Below are 21,956 nucleotides of genomic sequence, written 5' to 3' on the forward strand. Positions count from 1 at the left end.
ATAAAGAAACTTGTATTCAAGTTGTGCGATGTTTCATGTGTCATTTTGAAACCGTCAGCCTGAGTGATGTCCAACCCGGCCTTTACGATAAAGTGGCTCGAATCTATCCCTTTTCACATTGAAACGAGATTGGTCAAAAAAGTGCAGTAGTCTTGAAAGGAAGTCTACTTAGAAAACTTGAGCATGGCCGGTGGTAGAAAGTCCTTTCAACCTTCTTTTTAACCTTCTTCGCAGTATGAAAGATTATTCTGATAACAATTCTTATAGAGTTGAATAATTGATCGACATAAGGGATCCAAAGCGTTGACGTGCTAATACAGGGCCAAAATTTCTCACCCTTTTTCTCCTCTATAGTTTTTCATTGGAGCACACGTTGCTCTCCACAATCTACGGCCACCAGCTCTCTACCCTATAATGCCATGCCGCTCACCATTCCACCACCAGCCCACCAGACCTTAGGCCTATTAAGTCTTGAGCAGAGACCTCGTCAAAGTGACTGTTCTGAGCTGCGAAGGCCTATGGAACCAATTAGTAAAGCAATGCCTTGGTAGAGCAGCAAAACCAAATAAATAAGCAGATTCAGAAGGTTTAGAATGCAGTTAAATTTCATGATAAATGACAAAAAGAAAGGCAGACGAGAAGACTGAGTTTTACAATTGTGTGATACCGGTTATCTCGGCCGATTCAGTTACAATTGAGTTTACAGCAACAGAATAACATTTTAACAACAATCTCCTATCCTAGTGGCAATACAAATTAGATGAAGCAAACCCAAAAAAAAAAAAAAAAAGGAAAAAAAGAAAAAGAAAAGACAGAATGAGTAAGAAAACATAGCATTTCTCTGCTTTTCTCACCATCTTTTTGTCTATTATCTTTTTCCCCCTCCTATTCACAAGCTAATTTGGTGTCAAAGCTGCTCAAGCAGATGGCAAATGCCTGAAAGGCAGACAGAGGGTAGCGATAATCCATAGTGAACATGTCTTTCCCGACTTTTCCAAACTGGAGAATGATCTTGTCATGCTCTGGTGGGGCTGGTTGAGATGGCGTGGGTGCACCGGCGGCTGGCTGTGTGGCTGCAATCAACTGAAAGTTCTTCACTGATGCAACTGTTACTCGCCCCCGGAAGTTCAGGCACCAGCATTGTAATTGCTCGTGCCATCTTGGAGCCTTGTTTTTAAGAACCAAGGGCCTCGCTTTTCCCTCTTCGTCATCACATGGTCCACAAACCTCGGAAAATCGAGAGCTGCTGAACTCAACAGAGTGGTCCAGTGAATTTGAGAAGGAGATGCTCCTGAACGAGTCTTCAAGAGCACGGGGAAGGAGCTCTGGCTGACCTGGAACACTTCCTCCTGCATCTAGTGATGAGGCCGGGATTGAGTGCATAGTGCAATGCATCCGCCGTGGGCCACGGGTGCCCAGCACATTTAGTTCATAAGTGATATGGGCAATGTTGTAGCTGCCAGTTGGAACTTTTGGCGAGACCTTCTTGGAATAAAATCTTTTGCTTGTTCTCCCTGGAGGAGGAATATGTGCACAGGTATGTGGAGGCTGTGTGTCATATATTATGAATTTTGTTCCAAGGAAATTCGACCTGATACAAGTAATATATTAGAAGTCTTAACATGACTAAAGAAACCAGCATTTAGAGAAGACTCAAGAGTACCAATAAAAAAAAACAGATTCTAATCTATAGTAAATGCACAAACCTCACTTAGGAAATCAATCAAAGGGTTGGTTGATAATCAAATGGAAATAAAGAAAGGGAAATGAATTTGTAGAGTTTGAGGTTGATTTGTGCAGATCATCCATGCAGATAAAAACATTTAGAAATATATATTCACAACAAACCTATTAAGCATGGGTTTTGAATATCTTGTTCTATCTAAAAGATAAGGAGGAATACTACCCCCCCCCCCCCCACCCCCCCCCCCCCCCCTTCCTTGAGTGCCACACATTTGCATGGTTGGAAGGAATTGGATAATTCCTGATTCCACATGGTCATAACCAACCCTTCTGAAAGCAAGGAGGGAAGGGACATTGCTTGTGTTCCAAAGCAATAGTCTTCATTTGGCTTGTAAGGATGTTCTACAGTTCTACTAAGATTTAGATTACTTTGAAATGGTGATGTCTCATTCTGGCCCATCATAAAATGTTCCCCTAGAAGTTAAGATGATGCATGTGCTGTTAAGGAGTGAATCTTCTTTTGACTGGCTAGAAGTGAGTTTCACAACCCATTCAATCCTGTCAAAAGATGTTATTCATGTTCCAAAGTAGTAGCCTTCCTTCCTTACACAAAAAAATCTATGAAGAGAGTTTTGCTTGAAGAGTATTCCTAGAAGTGCCATGGACCATGTACCCGATAAAGGTAAATACAATACAACAGAAAGGAAGTCAAGGATTTGTTATGTTCGCATATAATTGTATTACCTCAGTTTTCCAATGTAAGTGCTGCTTGACCTTGAAATGTTCTCAGCATCCATGGAGATAACATACTCTGTGCAAGTTGTCCGGCGATTCCTTTTTGCAGAAAGAAGGAACTTCCCATTTTCAACTAGCAAAGCTGCAAAAATTGTAACCACAAAATAAAACACAGCAGCAGATTCAGCAGGAAAGCAAAGAACTATAAAATAGTGAATCATGTTTAATTCAGTGTTTTAAAATCAAAGCCCCAAAATATAAAAGCGGTACTAAGTTTGCGGACAGATAGACAAGAATTGGTTAAATAAAACAGCTTCACATGGAAAAATGTCAACAATGACCACAATTAACTAACTGCAAGAAAGAATTTGAATATAGCATGTTTGTGATTTACAGTATGCGTATAATTCAATATCTCCAATGGATCTAAACATATCTGTAAGAACTTTATCCAAAATTTCCATGTGTTTCTATTAGTTTTACAATCTTTTCAAATAAACATTTCTGCCAATATATCCATATTGTCAGAATGATTTTATTACTGAGACAAACAAATATTTTAGAATATACTATAAGAAACATGCAACTTAAGAAAACTGGATGAAAATTAACCATTGAAACAGCTGAGGGCAATAAACGTCTTGATATCAATATAAAACAGTCGGATAACATTACGTCAGGCAAGCACAAGTAGGCATTCAAGGGTGAAACAAATTTATGCATCAAAGATACTTAGAAATAATCATACATCAAAATGCATCCTTTAATTAACTACACATTAACATGATTTAAGAAAAAACAACTAAAACGAATGTTTAACTTTAACCCAAAAAGAAAAAGAAAAAGAAAAGAACATGCAAGGAAAACTTTATAAAACTGCCAAAAATTAACAAACTAAGGTTACCGAAAAAGCAAAAAAAAGAAGATTACCAGGGCTAAGACATAGAAAAAGGTGGTAAGTTAAGTTAGATTTATCCCTTTTGATGAAGCATTGGATAGTCCCATCACGTGGCCCTGGCTGAAAATACAAATGGAAAGAATTTAGTATTTGTTGCCCATAACTTCATTACGGAACTGAAAAAAAAAAAAACAAATAAAGCAGAGCAAATGGATCCTACCTGCTTCAGGGACACTGGAAAGGTAAGTTTGGCACAAAACTCTGGACTTCTAACAATTTCTTTACACATAGTCCTCCATGACCGGCAAACAGCAGCGCATGAAACAACATGTTTTCGAGATGGCCATGTACTCTCACTCTCCTCCAGCCTCTTAATAATATCATAAAGCAGCTCTGGAGGCAGGTTAGCCCAACGGCTATTTTGAATTACCAGAGGCTGATCATGCATCTCGTGAAATGAACCAATAGATTTCCCCCTACTATGCCCCAGCAACCTGACATCAAAACTCCTCCGAGATAAGCTGCCAAACCCATCCCTCACATCACGAACTATGCTGCGGAACGACATTTAAGCCACTAAAACAGCAGATGAATCACTTCCAAGCAGGTGAATTATCTCTCTCCAGAAAAATCCTCCGATGAATTATATTCAACTTATGGCTGGCGGTTAGCTGCAAATAGAGCCAGGAGAAACTCAGGTTCCCGCCATAAAGCTTGATGAGCAAGAATAAAATAAAGGAAAGAAACCACAAGAAAAAAAGCACCCATAAAGAGAAAAAGAAAAGAAATGGAAAAGAGACAATAAGCATAAAAGGGCAGATTCACATGGGCTTCAAAGTAGCCTAAATTACCAAACTTTTGCTAGAGACAACCTTTTTAGGTCCATAAACCCTATTTTCCTCCCATACCAATCTTCTTTCCTAAAACACCAAACCAACTAAGAAAATTTATGAAACTCTCTGTGTATATAGCTTTGGCTCAACCAAGGCCTAGATCAAAACCATTTGGATCAGCTATGCCAATCTTTAAAAAATGTTTTGGTTTACTTAATGCAATTGGCCTCATTTTTTGGGACTTGGAACTGGCTGGTCAAAGGATGAATTTTCTGCGTATTTCTTGGTAAAATAATGGAGAAACGAAAGCAAAAAGAAACAAAACAAACCCAGATAGAAAAATAAAAATAAAATAATTCGGAGTGCCGATCAAGTTAAAGCTACCCAGAGTATAGAATTCGCATTTTTCTTCTGTAAATTGTATGTGATTGAGGAGAAAGCAACAAAAAATCATGGAAGAGAAAACTTTACATCTAAGACAAACCTGCCCGCAAAGAGAACGTAGATAATCAGAAACCAATAGCTGATCGGAGCTCCACAGCTTCAAAGAAAGACAACCAAGATCTGCAAAAACCTCACAACTTAGAAATCCGCCAGACCCTAACCCTAATCCTCAACTTAAGACTAACCCTAACCCCAAACCTACCGTTTGGTTGCGAAGAAAATTCAGGAAGAAGAAAAGGAAAACAGAGTTTAAATTCGACATTTGTGTTGCTAAAAAGTTAAAAACAACTCAATCCATACAAGTAATACCACAAAAACCTAACAGCCCCTTTTTTTGTTGTCTTAGAAAATGTCTAAACTCCAAATTTCCTTCTCTTTCTCGGCAACCAAACACACCACAAAACTTCCTCAACACTTCCTTCACAGAACCCAATAAAACAACTAGCAGAAAGAAAAAAAAACTCCAAACAAACTAATTTTTTAAAAAAGTAAATGCAACTTGACACTTGCTTTAAGCATCATCCACACAAGCACATTAAAATGGAAAAAAAGGAGGAAAAGAAAAACCACATAAATAACCAGAAAAAATTATAAAAAAAATAAATGAATAAATAAACATCTGCAAAGAGAAGAAGAAACTCAGAACCAGACCTCAGCGCTCATTTCCGGGAAAATCCAGGCTTGACGGGTAAAACACCCCAAGGAAAATGGAAAAAAAAAGAAAAAAAACGGTGAGAGTGAGCAATGGGGGAGATCTGTAGGAGAAAAAGCAAAAAGGAAGAGAATCAGAAGAAGAGGGGGTGCTGAATCATCAAGAGCTCTTTCTCTCTCTAGACCTGCTCTTTCTCTCTCTCATCCGGACTCCAAAGCCCGGTTAAATCCAGTTGATGACCACATGAAAAAAGTTATGTTTTTTTATTATTATTGTTTTAATAATAATTTATTAATTTTGATGAGTAATTATTTAATTTATTTAATAAATTTATTGCCACTATGCGACCAATCCTTGGCTTTCAGCCACGACCAAATGATGTTTGACTTTTCCTCACGGAAGTTGCAATGTTAGGACACTATGAGTTTTGTTCCTCTACACTCACGCCCTACTCCCTTCCCATGGACCTCCACTCTTTGCTTCGTCCCTCCTTCCCACCTTCCCATCTCAGTAAAGCAAAAATAAAAGAAAAATAATTGAAAAATTATAATAAAGTAAAAAGTAAAAAAATAATAATAATAATAAATTTAAAATTATTAAATTATTTTCTATATGCTATTTCAAACTTATTTTAATTTTTTCATATAATTAAATAATTTAAAATATATAAATTTTAATAATATATTTTTGTAATAAATCAAACATTAAAAAATTAATTTTTTAACATTTTCTTCATTTTGTATATTTGCATTAAACCAATAAATGGCATAATAATGATTATTTTAAAAAAAATTAATTCTCAAATAATTATTAAGGGTCTATTTAATAACATTTTTTTAAAACAATTCTAAAACACAGGTATAGTTTATAAAAACTATTATATAATGTTTTGTAAAACAAAAGTCTACTCATAGAATAATTTTTTAAAATTATTCTAAAAAAATAAAAACAATTAAAGGATATTATCTGAAATTGTTGTAAACGTGTTATTTTTTGTTTTGAAAAATAAAAAATTATTATAAAAAATCAGAATACCCTAAATTATTTTTAGAATATTATTTGATTGATTGATTGATTAAATATTAAATATCATAAGTGGCCCACATAATTATATGAATGAATGGCATGTAATAATAAAAGAATTAATCATGAATTATAAGAGACTTGTTTATTAGTGTAACATGAAAAATATTCACTGCAATTTTTTTTTTAATAAAAATAAATTATTTGATTGAATGCCAACAAAATTCAATGTAATCTAGGAATTTTTCTAGATTTTTTTTTTTTTTTTTTTTTGAATGATATGATTGATGGCTGCTTTTGGATGGTGCTGAAACCTAGTTGGGCCAATAATGGCATATGCTTTGCACCAATTTAAAACAAAAAGTCCAAAATAAAATAATTTCATGGTATATTGATTCTAGACTTGCTTTCTAATCACTATGATTGACAAATACTTTGAACTCATCCCTAAAATTTCCATTTGTTTTTTTATTAAAATATCCTTTTGAAATTTAACCCACTATCTTTTTGATTTAGATAAAAATGTTTCATTCTTTATTGACAAAAATAATCTTTTTAAAAAAATCCTACACATAAATATATAAAATAGTAAATGATATTTATATTAAAAATGAGTTATTTTTTAAGAAAAAATACAGGAAAAATAACATTCACAAATATAAAGATTATTTCACCCATTTTAATTAATTAATTAGTTAAAAATAATAATATTAAATGTCTATTGAATATTTTTTAAATTCACAAGTATAGATTTATTTCATATTTTAAAAAATTATTTTCAAAATTTTTAAATTTAATATAACAAAAAAATTTATATCTCAATTTTTTAAATAATTTTTTTAGTTTATACGAAGGATGACATCAGTGGATTGAGATAGCTCTATCTCAACCCTGTCTCATTTATTCAAAATAATTATCATCCCTTTCCCATTAAAAGAATTAAATAGGTAGGATAGGTGAGAGAAATTCTTATACTCGTCCCTTATCCTTTTAACTTTTTTTGAAAAAATTTAATTTTTTTAAAATTTTTAATTACATTAAAATAAATATATTTTATAAATAATTAAATTATTATAATTTTATTACCTATGTATTAAAAATTAAAATTAAATTTTATATATAATCAGAGTAAGATGGGACAAGACAATGCTTAAGCCTACCTCAAATTGTCTAGGGTTTTAAAAAATATCTCAAATTCATTTATTTAAATTTCAAACAACTTTCATCATAGCGTTGACACCCAAAAAAATAGGCTCCTTAGTCATCCCTAGTTTATACATTAAATAAAAATAATTACTATTTTCTAATTTTAAAAAACAGAAAATAATATCCAAACTAATACTAATTATTTTGAATTTGAAAATTATTATAAAATTTTTATTATATTTCATTTTATGTCATATTTTTTGTAATAATTTAAATATAAAAATTTCTCTTTTTTCATAATTTTTAATAATTTTCATTTATAAATAATTGTTCGATCAAGTCAAATATGTAAAAATAATTTCCAACACAACCCCATTTGGTGAATTAGACGTAATTGAGACGAATAGGGTTTGCTTCTATGAGGGTTAAAACCCACCTAAGTTGAGTGAGGTTTAAACCATACAATCTCATTATTCCATTATAATTAAAAAATAAATAAATTTTTATTGTCCAAAAGTATGATTAAGAATCATGATTTTTGGTGTACAGATTTTTATTTTTATTTTTGAATTTTTTTTATGTGGTGGTAAAATTTGGGAATTTGGTCATGGTCAAAGCTGTACAACGCGTTCTTAAGTAGCTTCTAAGGAAAGTGTGGTGGGATGTTAATGTAGTGATCTGGTATTTTTCAATGTACCTCATTATCTTACCTACCATTTGACTTACTCCTTGGGGATTGGTCCTTTTCATGCCCTTTTTTTTTTAATCTTTTTCCTTTTCCCTTTTTGCTCGTCGCCTGATGGTGGCCGTTCAGGTCATACATCCGACGGCTGTACTTTGACATTGACTTCTAGTGGGTGGGTTCAAGTGAGGTGAATTATGGCCGAGGCGAGGCACGCCTCTCATCATTGGAGGCAGCTGCCTTTTCTTGAAATGACGGCTTTGCCCTTGTATGGTGGGCCCAAAAATGATGGATTGGGCTGGGGTTTAAATTTCAGCCCCTGAAGGAATGGGCTGCAATCCAACCAGGCCCAACCCAATTGCATTTTTTTAGGTTCTTCTAGGTTAGAAAGCTAACTTGAATCTAACCCGTCTTTCAATATTTTCGCTCGATGTCAAACCTAACATTGACTTTGGATTTTCCAATCAACATCTCAACGGCTAGTCTAGATTTCCCGTTTCATTTGATTGACATAGAATATATATATATATATATATATATATATATATTATTTTTAAGTATTTAAAATAAAAATTATTTCACATTATAATATTTTTATTTTAAAAAATAAAAAATTATCTTATATTTAATAATATTTTATGATTAAAATATTCAAACTTTATAAATAAAAAATTTATAAATACTATATATTAAATAATACATATATTAGTATTATTTTATATTTTTAAAATTTTTATTTTTTAAACACAAATTTAATTTTAATAATAAAAAGTTTCATTTTACAAAATAAGTAATATAAAAACACAAAAAATTAATTGAAAATCATTTATAATACATATGCATATTTTATATTTTAATTTAAAATTAACATACCTTATGTAAAAGGAATATAAAAAAGACAATAGATAATATAGTCATCATTAATCCTATCATAGGATAGGTTAAACGATAAGATAAATTATCATATCTCATCATCAATCAAATATAGAATAAGATATGATATTCTTTCTCTTATTCTTTCGTCGTAACCAACCAAAAATAATCTATAAGTTAGAGCAAAAAGATCTTGAATGCATTCTTTTGATAAATAAAATTTTTATTTTAAAATGATAAAATATAAAACATGCTATGGAATAAAAAAGTTACGAAGTTAAAATGTTTTGGAGGCCATAAAATATATGTAGTTGCTAATCTAACAAAAATAACAATCTCAAACTCAAGGTCGAGCATTTTAAAAATACTTTTAATGATTAAATAAAAGTGGTATTTTATTACTCTAGCATAATTAAAAATAAAAATAAAAGTTAAAATTTTTTCATATTTTTTTTTAAAAAAACTAATAACAATTGATAATATATAAGTTTTTGATTAAAAATAAGGCTTCCCGATTACCTTTTAAAATGTTCAAAAATCTCGATTTAATGTTTTACTGATCAATTTTCTAGTCTCAGGTCATAAATAGAACTACAAATACGAGAACCATTTTTTGATAATATATAAGTTTTTGATTAAAAATAAGGTTTTCGAATTACCTTTTAAAATGTTCAAGAATCTCGATTTATTGTTTTACTGATTAATTTTCTCATCTCAAGTCATAAATAGAACTACAAATACGAGAACCATTTTTTTCTTATATCATAAGCGAATCGATCTTCATTTCCATGGAGAAAAGCATGAAAAACTCCGAGAAATGATTCTTTTTTCTTTAAAAATAAAATTTATGTTATTCCTTTTTGTTTTTTTAGAGAGATAAAGAGAAAATGTGTTATTTCTCTCTCTAGTGTTTTTTAAGGGAGAGATAGTTATATGAATGAAAAAAAAAAGTTTTTTATTTTTATTTAATAGTGGTAATTTTTGGGTAGTTTTAAAATTCCTAAAAATTGTTCTTCTCATTTCTCTTATTTATTGGGTCATATAACGAAATAACCACCTCATCTTCCATACTAACCATAATAACTTGGAATTATATATATTCTCCTAATCTAGACTGGATTCCAATCCGTGCAACCTTTTAAAGTCAACCCAAATTTGACCACACCCATCATATTTGACCCAAACTGATTTTAGATCTATTCCAACCCAAATTTGACCAAAACCCCTAGTGTTTGACCCAAATTCAACGTTTGGCACATATTTGGTGGATTGTTGATGAGGACACTCAAAATATGAAAGAATGTTTTGTTAAAAGGAGATAGTAATTCTTACATGTCTAACTTGAACGGTTAACCAATGCAATTTGATCCAACCCAATTTTTGGATGGATTTAGACAAATATTTTTAAATACTTGGATTAAATTTTTTCAATGCAATTTTAATTTGGATTGGATTCATACCAAAATTGAATCAAATTGAGAATACATTGAAACCAATTTAATATTTTTATAATATTCGTAGTGTTGTAATGTCCCAAACCCAATTTAGAGGTAAAATTATAATTTAAAAATTATTAATTAATTAAAGTAACTTAATAAAGGTAAAAAGGTCTTTTTGTATATAATATCCCTAGATATAAATTATATTTTTCCTATATTCTCTATTTAGAAAACCCTTTTACACAGAAATCAGAAAGATCAGAGATGATAGAGTTGAAGATTTGAAAGTTTAAGATTTGAATATCAATTTTTCAGGTAAGATTTTTAATCCTTAAATTAATATTTTATATTCGTTTAATTAATTTTGAATACTTTAGATATTCTTTAAAATATTTCAATTTTGATTAGAGTTCGTTTAATTAATTTATAGGTCAAAAATATTAAAAATTTATGAACATAGTTTGATTTATTAATGGAGATTGACAGATTTTGATTACTCAAATGAATAGATCTAGAAAAAAATAATAAATAAATAAAATAAGAGTAGTCTGATTTTTTGGAACGGTGAAGAGAAATAATAATAATAATAATAATGTAGATGTGTGTCGTGTAGTAGAGGTTTAAAAGAAAAAAAACAAACAAGGATACGTGTGGATGTCGAAGAAGGAAGAAACAAAAGAAGAAAAAAAAAAGTGTTATTATTATAATAATAATAATGGGTGTAGTTGGTGGCTTGGAGTAATGGTGTTTCAGGTCTTTGAAAGTAGTAATAATAATAATTATATATATATAATGGGGTATGGGGGTGGAAATGTGGTTAAGTGGCAATTGGATTATGGGAACAATAATAATAATAATAATAATAATAATAATAATAATAATAATAATAATAGTTTCTTGTATAGGTTTTAATTTAATTTAAGTATATAAAGAGATAAATAGTGAGGGTAAGATTAGGAAGAAAATGAATTTTATAATAATTTGAAAACTCAGTAAATTAATTTATTATTGTTTAGTAAGTTAAAAATAATATTGGGTAGTAATAATATTAACATGAGAAATTAATTAGGATTTCTAATACTAAATAAAATATTTTTAGGATTGTCAAATTTTTATCTTTAGATAATTGTGTATGATATTATGTTAGGTAAGAAGTAAATTTGTCAAGTTAAATACTTCAAGTTTTTGAGCATTTCTTCAAGGTAAGGGAAATTAATACAGATTTTTATAAAAGAAAATAATTTTCTTTTTATATTGTATTTAGAAATGTGTAAAAATATTATTTTTATCTTTCCGCATTGATCAAATATATGTTTTGTATGTAAAATATATTAGAACATTTTCTTTGTTTATGAAAAATGAAAAATGAAGGAGATATGGTGTTTTGTTTTGTAAGTTTGAATTAATGAAATAAAGTGTTTGACTTTAGATTATATGACCTTAGTGTAGACCCCTCCTTGCATGTTTTGGCTGCCACCACCCGAGAGAGGGGATTTTTTTTTCTTTTCTCTTTTCTTTTTTTTGGTCGAATGGGGGGACCCCTTTTGAAAAAGGAGGTCAGCTTCATAAACAGCAGGAGACGTGGGCAGCCAGGCGAGTAGGTGGAGGAACCCATGCTGCTGACAGGTGAACAGAAAAAAGAAACAAGTAGTGGCTTGTTGAAGAAGATATGGGGGAAAAAAAACGCAGAAAAAAAAGGAGGAAGAAAGGGGTGTCGGGCGGGAGAGCAGGAAGCGAGTTGAAGGATCTTTGCTTGGAGACTCAGGTATGGCCATTATGAATGCTCTTCACCCTGTATTTTTTCGACTCTTCCCTCGCTTGGCATTGTCCACATTAGGCATGGTTTGATAGGTATTGTTAATATATTTGCTTTGCTTTGTATTTTCTCTGTTTTCTCTGTATTCTCTCTTAAATAACTGAGATATGGTTTGCTTCCTTTGAGCCTGATGTTTGATCAAACATCTAAAAGCTTGCTGCTCGTTCCACCAATTGACATTTCGTTCATCACTCATAAAACAAAATAATGCCTGATAGTTTCTTGAGTCTCTCATCTTTACTCTGTTTTAGCTTTTTTTATCCCCTTATACGTTTATGCTCATGTGCTTAACTGTGATAACGCCCTGGACTGAGCATCACCCTTTGAGAAAACCTTGGCTGCTCCCAATCTGGAAGATGATGGTCGTTCGAATTTATTTGGGCTGAAAATAAGGTTTTGGTTGGCATGGTTATTGGTTTTCATATGAGCCTGTGTCCAGGAATGCAAGAGCTTTGGGCAACTGGGTGGATTCATAACAGAATAAAAGTGATCATAACTTTCCATCCTCAACCCCATCACCATTCTCATCCACCACGGGTGTCCCCATCTACCATATCCATCACTTTCAACTTCATCCCATTATCTCCATGCACGTATCCATGTTGATACCCATTTTTTCCATTACCACCACATGCCAACATCTCCATCTCACATACCTATCATCTTGAATCTCTTCAACCGGTCCACCTCTCCCCGCATCCTGTTATTGGTGCACCTCGCTAGTCATCTCTTACTCCACCCCGCCCATCATTCACCTATCCAACTCATCTCTCCCTCTCCGCGGTCGGCGACTTCGACTCCGTCGCCATCTCCGGTGCTCTGCCGCCTCCCAACTTCAACGTCGGCGACAGTTGCAGCAGCGGCAGCTCCTCAAGTTCCCATGCCACGAGATACTCCGCTCAGAGACCGAGTCTCGCCCAGGGAAGTGTGAGCAGCCACTCGCTTCAGCACAACGACCGCCATCTTCCGCACCTATCTCCTCTGAAGCTGCCGTAAGTGCTCCAAGCCTCTCTTCTTCTCGTCGTCTTCACTCTTCACATCGCAGAATGAAGTCCTGGGTTGAAGCATGCCGTGGTGGTGAGAGTTATGGGTCATCTTTGGCTCCACTCCCATGTTCGGATGGGTGCCCTATGAGTTTTTTTTTTCAGTTTCAAGCTGATAGTTTTGGTTTCTTTTAAATTAAAATGCTATTGGAAGATGAGTTTTGAACCCACCCATGCTAGCATTGGACTCGGGCTTGGGTTGGAGCACCAAGCCCAAGTTTGAGATCCAGCTGGCCCATTGGGCTTGCCCCTAGTATCATATAAGGGTTTGTTTTTGGAGCCCAGCCTAGGTCCATGATAAGTGAACCCATATAGCTACCTCATGTCCTAACTAAATCTTCAGCTTTAGTAAGTTATTCATTTATTCATGCCTTTTTTTTATTTTTTATTTTTTATTTTTTATTTTTTTTTATTTTTATTTTTCTCACCAATTTAGTTAGCCCAAACTTAAAGGCAAACTATTAATTATATTTTTATCTCGAAATTTATACTATTCAACTTCACCAGCTTAAATATTATGATTATTAATTATTATTATTATCCCGTATGTATCTATTTATCACATTTTAAAATCTCATTCGCTAAAACCTAATTCTAATTCTTCAAAATATTTGTTTAAATCATATTTTCATAAATCGAATCATTACCCCGTATTATTATTTATTCAAAGTCCAAGAAAATCAAGTTCACATTTTTTAATTTAATTCTTCAAATACTCTTTTAAATCTTATATTTATCGACTATAATTATTATCTTATATTCTCCTATCTATCCATGTCAATCCCTCAAAAAGCCTAGGTTCAATTTAATATTTCAAAATATTTGCCCGAATCATATTTTCATAATTCGAATCATTACCCCGTATTATTATTTATTCAAAGTCCAAGAAAATCAAGTTCACATTTTTTTAATTTAATTCTTCAAATACTCTTTTAAATCTTATATTTATCGACTATAATTATTATCTTATATTCTCCTATCTATCCATGTCAATCCCTCAAAAAGCCTAGGTTCAATTTAATATTTCAAAATATTTGCCCGAATCATATTTTCATAATTCGAATCATTACCCCGTATTATTATTTATTCTAAGTCCAAGAAAATCAAGTTCACATTTTTTTAATTTAATTCTTCAAATACTCTTTTAAATCTTATATTTATCGACTATAATTATTATCTTATATTCTCCTATCTATCCATGTCAATCCCTCAAAAAGCCTAGGTTCAATTTAATATTTCAAAATATTTGCCCGAATCATATTTTCATAATTCGAATCATTACCCCGTATTATTATTTATCCAAAGTCCAAGAAAATCAAGTTCGAATTTTTTAATTTAATTCTTCAAATATTCTTTTAAATCTTATATTTATCAGCTATAATTATTATCTTATATTCTCCTATCTATCCATGTCAATCCCTCAAAAAGCCTAGGTTCAATTTAATATTTCAAAATGTTTGCTCAAATCATATTTTCATAATTCGAATTATTATTCCCGTGTTTATTATTTATTCAAAGTTCAATTTATAAAAGAAAATCAAGTTCATTTGTTTTAATTTAATTCTTCAAATACTCTTTTAAATCACACATTTATCAACTAGAATTATTATCCTATATTATTCGTTTAGTTATCTATACCAATCCTCCAAAAATTTCATGCTTTAATTTAATTCTTCAAGTACGTGTTTAAATTTCATTCCTATAAATCGAATCATCACCCCCGTATTATTAGTTGTCCGAAGTCTAGTCCATAAAGAAAATCCCATGCTGTAATTTAACTCTTCAAATACTCGTTTAAATCTTATGTCCATCAATGGGAATTATTACCTTATACATTCATTTATTTATCTAGCCTAACCCTTCAAAAAAAAATCCCACGTTTTTTTTTAATTTAATTCTTCAAATACTTGTTTAAATCATACTTTCATAAATCGAATTATTATCCTATATTTATTTAGTTATTCAAAGTCTAATCCCTCAAAAATCCCCTGTCTTAATTTAGTTTCTCAGTAATTCGTTTAAATCTTATTTTCGTCGATCAAGATTATTATCTCATACTCATCTATTTATTTAAAACCTAGTTCTTCAAAAATCTCATGTCTTAATTTAATTTTTCAATCCTAAAAATTCTATAATTCGTCTAAATTTTATCCTCACCCATTAGAATCATTATTCCATATCTATTCCAAGTCCAATCTTTTGAAAACCCCCTGTCTTAATTCAATTTTCGATCCCAGAAATTCCATTATTCGCCTAAATATTATTCTCATTAATTAGTATTATAATCTCGTACCTACCTATCTATTCAAAGCCTAATCCTTTAAAAATCCAACGCCCTAAATTCAAATTTTCAATTATAAAAATTCCACTATTTTATTCGTTTGCATATTTGTTCATTTATTTATTTCAATCATTAAAATTCAACTCTTCAAAACCGGATTTCCAAATTTTTCCATCATTCCCATTTATTCATTTAAGCATCATCTTTGTTATCATTATAAATTCCACGTTTACTCGTTTCTTTCTTCTAAATATTCCAACAATTAGAGTTCAATTATTCAAAGGCTCGACTTTCGAAATTAATTTTCAAAATCCCACTATTCGCTATTCATCCGTCTAAATATCGTTTTGATTAATTAGCAACATTATTCCATACTTACCCATTTATTTCTCTTATAAATTTCAACGATTAAAGTCTAATTCTTCAAAATTCCGATTCCTAAGTTTAGCTATTCGAAATTCTAATCGTCCTATCTCCGAACTTCATTTTCAGTTTCTCGTGCTCCAATTCCCATATTTATCCCGCTACTTATCATTATCATTGTCACTATTGTTTTATTCATTATAAATTTTGCCTTCAAACAATTTTCAAGATTGCCAACTTTTTATAAATTGACTCTCATAATCTCTACTTCTCAAATAACTCACAATTCTGTTTTATTTCAAAATTTAATTCCCAAAGCCCCGATTTTCGCAACTTAGTTTTCCTCAAAGATCCTGAACTTTCAAATAATCCCTCGAAATCCCAATCTCTTCCAAATTTAATTTCCAAAATTCCCATTCTTACATTTAATTTCTACGCATCCAATTTTCAGATAAATTTTAAAGCTCCAATTTTCGAATAAATTTTCAAATGAATTTCAGAAATCCAGCTTTCCTTCGAACAATTTTAATCCCTGTTTAGTGATGCATGTGATATGTTTTGTACTCTATATGGTGTACTAACCCTCTCTATTGGTAGCACATGGCCCAGGTATGTACCCATTTTCCCTCTAATCGTTGTCTATGCATGTCTCGACTCTTACGTGTGCATGATCGATTTGAGCGTCCATTGTTTTCCTTATCGATTGCCACATCCGCTTCACTTCATTAGTAGAGACCCAACTTTAGGGACTTAGCGGGGTGCTACGGTTCGTACCGTACCTTCCCGATGAGTAACCTGACCCCCGAGCCCGATTGGGTTTTTCATAGACCGCCTTTTCTAAAATAAGGAGTCACACTTAGGGTTTTTCTTTCTTATTTTGTTTACCCTTTTAAAAATAAAACAAAAATAAGTGGCGACTCCAAGTCATTTTCTTAATAAATAAAAATCATTTTCCAAATCGAAATCGAGCTCGCCATCGAGTGGGAAACGCATGAGCCGAAATGCGGGGTCCACACTTAGTCAACGGGTTATAATTGTTGACATTTTCAGCCTTAGTCAACGGATTATAATAGTTGATATTATATGGTCCTAGTTAATGGGTTATAATAGTTAACTTTATGGCCTTAGTCAACGGGTTATAATAGTTGACCTTATGACCCATTGTCAACATGTTATAATTGTTGACTTTTGGTTTTGTTCACCTTAAATGGAACAAATTTGAAACTAGCCACTCATTTGTGAAGTCCTACCTAATTGGACACCATTTATTATTTGATAACTAGAGTAAAGATATTTTGAATGTATTTGATTTGGTTTTGATGAGAAATTGTTTTGAAATGGATATGCAAAAGTTTTGTTGAAAAGTTTTGAATATATTAATATGTTTAACTCAAAAAGTTTTTATGAAAATGAATATATATTATATCTCCTGTTTGTAATTGTAATTAAAATGTTTGATCCATGAAACTGTATTGATGTTCCTTATTGAGCTTTAAGTTCATGCCATTTTGTTGATAATTTTTTTTCAAGTACTCTCAGTTCGGACGAGGAGTGATGACTAGGCTAGGGAATTTTTCTTTGTTAGGATTTTGATTCAAACTTTATTTTGGACATTGTTTAGATGTTAAATTTTAATTCCCATTTGAATTATTTGAGTTTGGAGTTATTTTGACAATAACACTTTGGTTAATGTGTTAGTTTTTAAAGTTAAGAATTGGGGATCATAGAATTTATTTTATTTTACTACTCTGAACAGGAATTTGGTAATTGGTAATTTCCAATTATAATACGAATGTTTGTGTCGTTTCCACTTTGAGCCTTTGGGAATGATGTGTGAAATGACCATCATGCCCTTGGAATGGGTTTTGGGGCGTGACAAAGTGGTATTAGAGCACTAGGTTATGATCTTGTTGGGAACTTGTTAGTTTACTTTAAGGATAGATGAGTGACACATTAGTTTAAGTTTAAGTTTCATCTTGTATAAATTCCTATTCTTCCATATGAATCTAAATTGTCTAATTGGTTTCTTAGTGATTAATTTAGTTATACCTAAGGCTTTATAGGACAACATGCCACCAAGAAGACCAACATCTTCCCAAAACAGTCAGGCTAATAATGATGTACCTCCTCCACTTGAGAGTTTGCCTCCCATGAATACAGAAGGGCTTTATAGGTATCTTGAGACTTTAGCTGGTTTGGTTGAGCGTTAGGCTAGAGCTATTAAGACTCAAGCTCTTAGAGAACCCTTATTTTCTAAGGGTAGCTCATTTGATGACTTTAAGAAGTTAGGTTCTCCTTACTTTTTTAGTACTTCAGACCCAATGGAAGCAGAAACTTGGATTCTTAAGATAGAGAAATTCTTTAATGTTATGATTGCTCTAAGGAGCAAAAAGCCTCTTATGTAGCATTTATGTTAGATAAAGAAGTAGATCATTGGTGGTGTATGACCAAAAGGCTTTTAGAGGATCAGAGACCTATAGTTTGGAGACAGTTTAAGGAGGCATTTTACAAAAAGTACTTCCCCAACAGTGTTAGACGATAAAAAGTAGGAAAGTTTATTCGTTTGGAAGAGGGGGATATGATGTTGGCCTAGTATGAGGCTAAATTTACAAAGTTATCATGTTTTTTTCCACAATTGATTGCTACAAAGGAGGAAAAGACATTAAAATTTCAAGATGGATTGAAGCCTAATTTAAAGAACAAAATATATATTTTGAAACTTAGTATCTATTCAGAGGCTGTAGATAGCCTTTATAGCGGAAAATGATAATAAGGAACTTCAATAGTACAAAGAACAACAAAGGAAGAGGAGTAGGAGTGATGGTGCCCATGATAACCAAGAACCAAAAAGGTTTGTTTTAATTGATAGTCAGATTAAAGGGGAAGTAGTGCAAAATTTAGCTGCGACTTGTTCTATTTGTGGTAAGAAACATTGGGGTAAGCCTTGCTATAAAGAGTCTGAAGCTTGCTTTGGTTGTGGGAAGCATGGACATATGATTTGTGATTGTCTAGAGAATAAGAAGTTCATAATTGGAAAGCCTAAGGAGGAGAATAAGAAGGATAAATAGAAACCTAGAGTCCAAGGGCGGATGTTTGCTATGACTCATCAAGATGCTCAAGCCACTTCTGATATGGCGACAAGTACTATTCGAATTTACACTTTATTGCTAGAGTCTTGATTGACCTAAACTCAACACACTCTTTGTTTCAACGTCTTTTGTTGGTTTGTTGGGTATGCTTGTTGGTAGCCTAAACTTTGATTTGATTGTTGCTATTCCTATGGGATATTCTATTGTGGATAACATAATGTTTAGAGGTTGTCTTATGATGATTAGTTATATGGAGATGTTAGTTGACTTAGTACTTCTTGACCTTTAGGATTTTGATGTGATTTTGGAGATGGATTAGTTAGTTTCCTTCTATGTCTCTTTTAATTATTTTGGTAAAAGGGTGATTTCCATATTCCTGACCAATATAAGTTTAGTTTTAAGGGAAAACATGTGGTCAGACCGTTGTGTATGATCTTGGATTTATGGGCTAGTTCCTTGCTTAGGAAAGGTTATAAAGGGTTTTATACCTATATGGTGCGAAAGGAAAATATATTATGTTATATTATTGTTTGGTTGATAAAGGTCTAATGAAGCAATCTTAGTATTCGAGAGGTCACTTAGGAATTAGATGAAGAAATAAGAGAAAAACATTTTCATTTATTTCAAGACTCATGTATGTCAAGTTTAGAGAACTAACCTTCTGTTAAGGAGGGGGGGATGTAATGCCCCAAACCCAATTTAGGGGTAAAATAGTAATTTAGAAATTATTAATTAATTAAAGTAACTTAATAAGGGTAAAAAGGTCTTTTTGTATTTAAAACCCCTAGATATAAATTAAAATTTTCATACCTTCTCTATTCAGAAAACCCTTTTACACAGAAATCAAAAAGATCAGAGAGCATAGGACTGAAGATTTGGAGGTTTAAGGTTTGAAGATCAATTTTTTAGGTAAGATTTTTAATCTTGAAATTAATATTTTATATTCGTTAATCAGTTTTGAATACTATAGATATTCTTTGGAATATCTCAATTTTGATTAGAGTTCGTTTAATTAATTTATAGGTCAAAAAGATTAAAAATTTATGAACATAGTTCAATTTATCAATGGAGATCGACAAATTTTAATTACTCAAATGAATAGATCTAGAAAAAAAATAATAAATAAATAGAATAAGAGTAGTGTGATTTTCTGGAAATGTGAAGAGAATAATAATAATAATGTAGATGTATGTCGTGTAGCAGAGGGTTTAAAAGAAAGAGAAAAACAAGGATATGCGTGGATGTCCAGGAAGAAAGAAACAAAAGAAGAAAAAAAAACATGTTATAATAATAATATAATAATGGGTGTAGTCGGTGGCTTGGAGTAATGGTGTTGCAAGGTCTTTAAAAGTAATAATATATATATATATATATATTATATATATATATATATATATATATATATATATATATATATATATATATATATATATATATATAAATGGGGTGTGGGGGTGGAATTGTGGTTAAGTGACAGTTGGATTATGGTAACAATAATAATAATAATAGTTTCTTGTATAAGTTTTAATTTAATTTAAGTATATATAGAAATAAATAGTGAGGGTAACATTAGGAAAGAAATGAATTTTACAATAATTTGGAAACTCAGTAAATTAATTTATTATTGTTTGTAAGTTGAAAATAATATTGGGTAGTAATAATATTGGCATGAGAAATTAATTAGGATCCCTAATACTAAATAAAATATTTTTAGGATTGTCAAATTTTTACCTTTAGATAATTATGTATGATATCATGTTAGGTGATGAGTAAATTCGTCTAGCTAAATATTTCAAGTTTTTGAGCATTTTTTCAAGGTAAGGGAAATTAATGCAGATTTTTATAAAAGAAAATAATTTTTATCTTTACGCATGATCAAATACGTGTTTTGTATGGAAAGTCGTGGACCCCACATTACTGTTCATACGCTTCCACTCGATGGCGAACTCATTTTTTATTCAAAAAAAATATTTATTTTTAAGAAAGAGTCACCACTTATTTTTGTTTTATTTTTAAAGGGTAAACAAAATAAAAAAGAAAACCCTAAGTGTGACTCCTTATTTGGAAAAGATAGTCTACGAAAAATTGAGTTTGGGTTCGAGGGTCAGGTTACTTATCGAGAAGGTAGGGTAGAAACCGTAGCATCCCTCTAAGTCCTTAAAAATTAGGTCTCTACTAATTAAGCTAAAGCAAGTGTGACAATTAATTGATCAAACTTGGATACCTAAAGAATATCAATCTAAAAATAATCAAATGAACGAGAAAGACAGAGAGTGTATCTGGGTAGCTAACTGATTGCTTCATGTAAAACAAAGGTTAGTGAATGAACACAGAATAAACATACGCATCAGAAAGTAAATCAAAGTCAACCAATGTTCGATCATAGATGTTGGGCCCCATCAACGCCCGATTTATTTTTGCATGAATGAATTTCATAAATTCCATCATTTGGAATTATGAAATTTATTCATGCTTATTTTAAAACATTTAAAAATCAAGGAAAATGTGAAAGTCACTTGCCAAAGGAAATGACAACAAATTTTATTGAAAAATAGATTTTTGAGACCTAATAAATAATAATAATAAAAAATTTAAGGATGAAAATTTGAAAATTCGAAATTATTTGAATAACTAGAATTTGGAAAATTGTTTGAAAGTTGGAAATTGGGAAATTATTTTAAAATCAAAGGTGATGAAATAAAAAGAGAGGACACGTGGCCCAAAGGTTTGGGCCATGCATAGGTGGCCATGTAGATTGGAATCTTGCATGCGCATAGGCACTGGGTGGAGATAGGCTGTCACTAAGGAGGGTGATCCTCAGCTGGGTGGTGCATTGCACAATGCAAGACACTTAATTCCGATTCCACATAATTGCATCTTTGCTGCTTTTTCAACTTTCACCTTTGGGACAACTGTGCTTAGTGAGGGTGGACCACAAGTGAGGACAAAGTATTAT

At 31.6% G+C, this 21,956-nt stretch overlaps 1 protein-coding gene across 3 annotated transcripts; it reads right to left on the reverse strand.

Annotated features, from left to right (window-relative positions):
• Nucleotides 1–576: 576 nt before the first annotated feature.
• On the reverse strand, nt 577–5,461 carry LOC117926890 (tubby-like F-box protein 8). 3 transcript variants are annotated; one of them, XM_034846193.1, is made up of 6 exons: nt 5,245–5,461; nt 4,634–4,713; nt 3,537–3,987; nt 3,349–3,436; nt 2,428–2,560; nt 577–1,591 (listed from the first exon to the last, which is right to left on the reverse strand). In XM_034846193.1, exons 3-6 carry the CDS (start codon nt 3,882–3,884, stop codon nt 886–888), a joined length of 1,275 nt encoding a protein of 424 aa, XP_034702084.1. In that variant the 5' UTR covers nt 3,885–3,987; nt 4,634–4,713; nt 5,245–5,461; the 3' UTR covers nt 577–885. The 3 variants fall into 3 exon arrangements, with proteins under 3 accessions (XP_034702084.1, XP_034702085.1, XP_034702086.1); XM_034846194.1 differs by having other exon boundaries at nt 4,621–4,713; XM_034846195.1 differs by lacking the exon at nt 4,634–4,713.
• Nucleotides 5,462–21,956: the final 16,495 nt, after the last annotated feature.

The sequence above is a fragment of the Vitis riparia genome, chromosome 12, assembly GCF_004353265.1.
Source record: "Vitis riparia cultivar Riparia Gloire de Montpellier isolate 1030 chromosome 12, EGFV_Vit.rip_1.0, whole genome shotgun sequence".
In the NCBI taxonomy this organism is placed as follows: Eukaryota; Viridiplantae; Streptophyta; class Magnoliopsida; order Vitales; family Vitaceae; genus Vitis; species Vitis riparia.

What these genes read in the sequence shown, in the direction of transcription:
- LOC117926890 (XM_034846195.1), bottom strand. Translation starts at nt 3,884, where the DNA reads ATGTCGTTCCGCAGCATAGTTCGTGATGTGAGGGATGGGTTTGGCAGC. An exon ending in TTCCAGTGTCCCTGAAGCAG is followed by an intron (nt 3,437 to 3,536) that starts GTAGGATCCATT and finishes TTGTATTTTCAG; the next exon opens with CCAGGGCCACGTGATGGGAC. An exon ending in ACTTACATTGGAAAACTGAG is followed by an intron (nt 1,592 to 2,427) that starts GTAATACAATTA and finishes TACTTGTATCAG; the next exon opens with GTCGAATTTCCTTGGAACAA.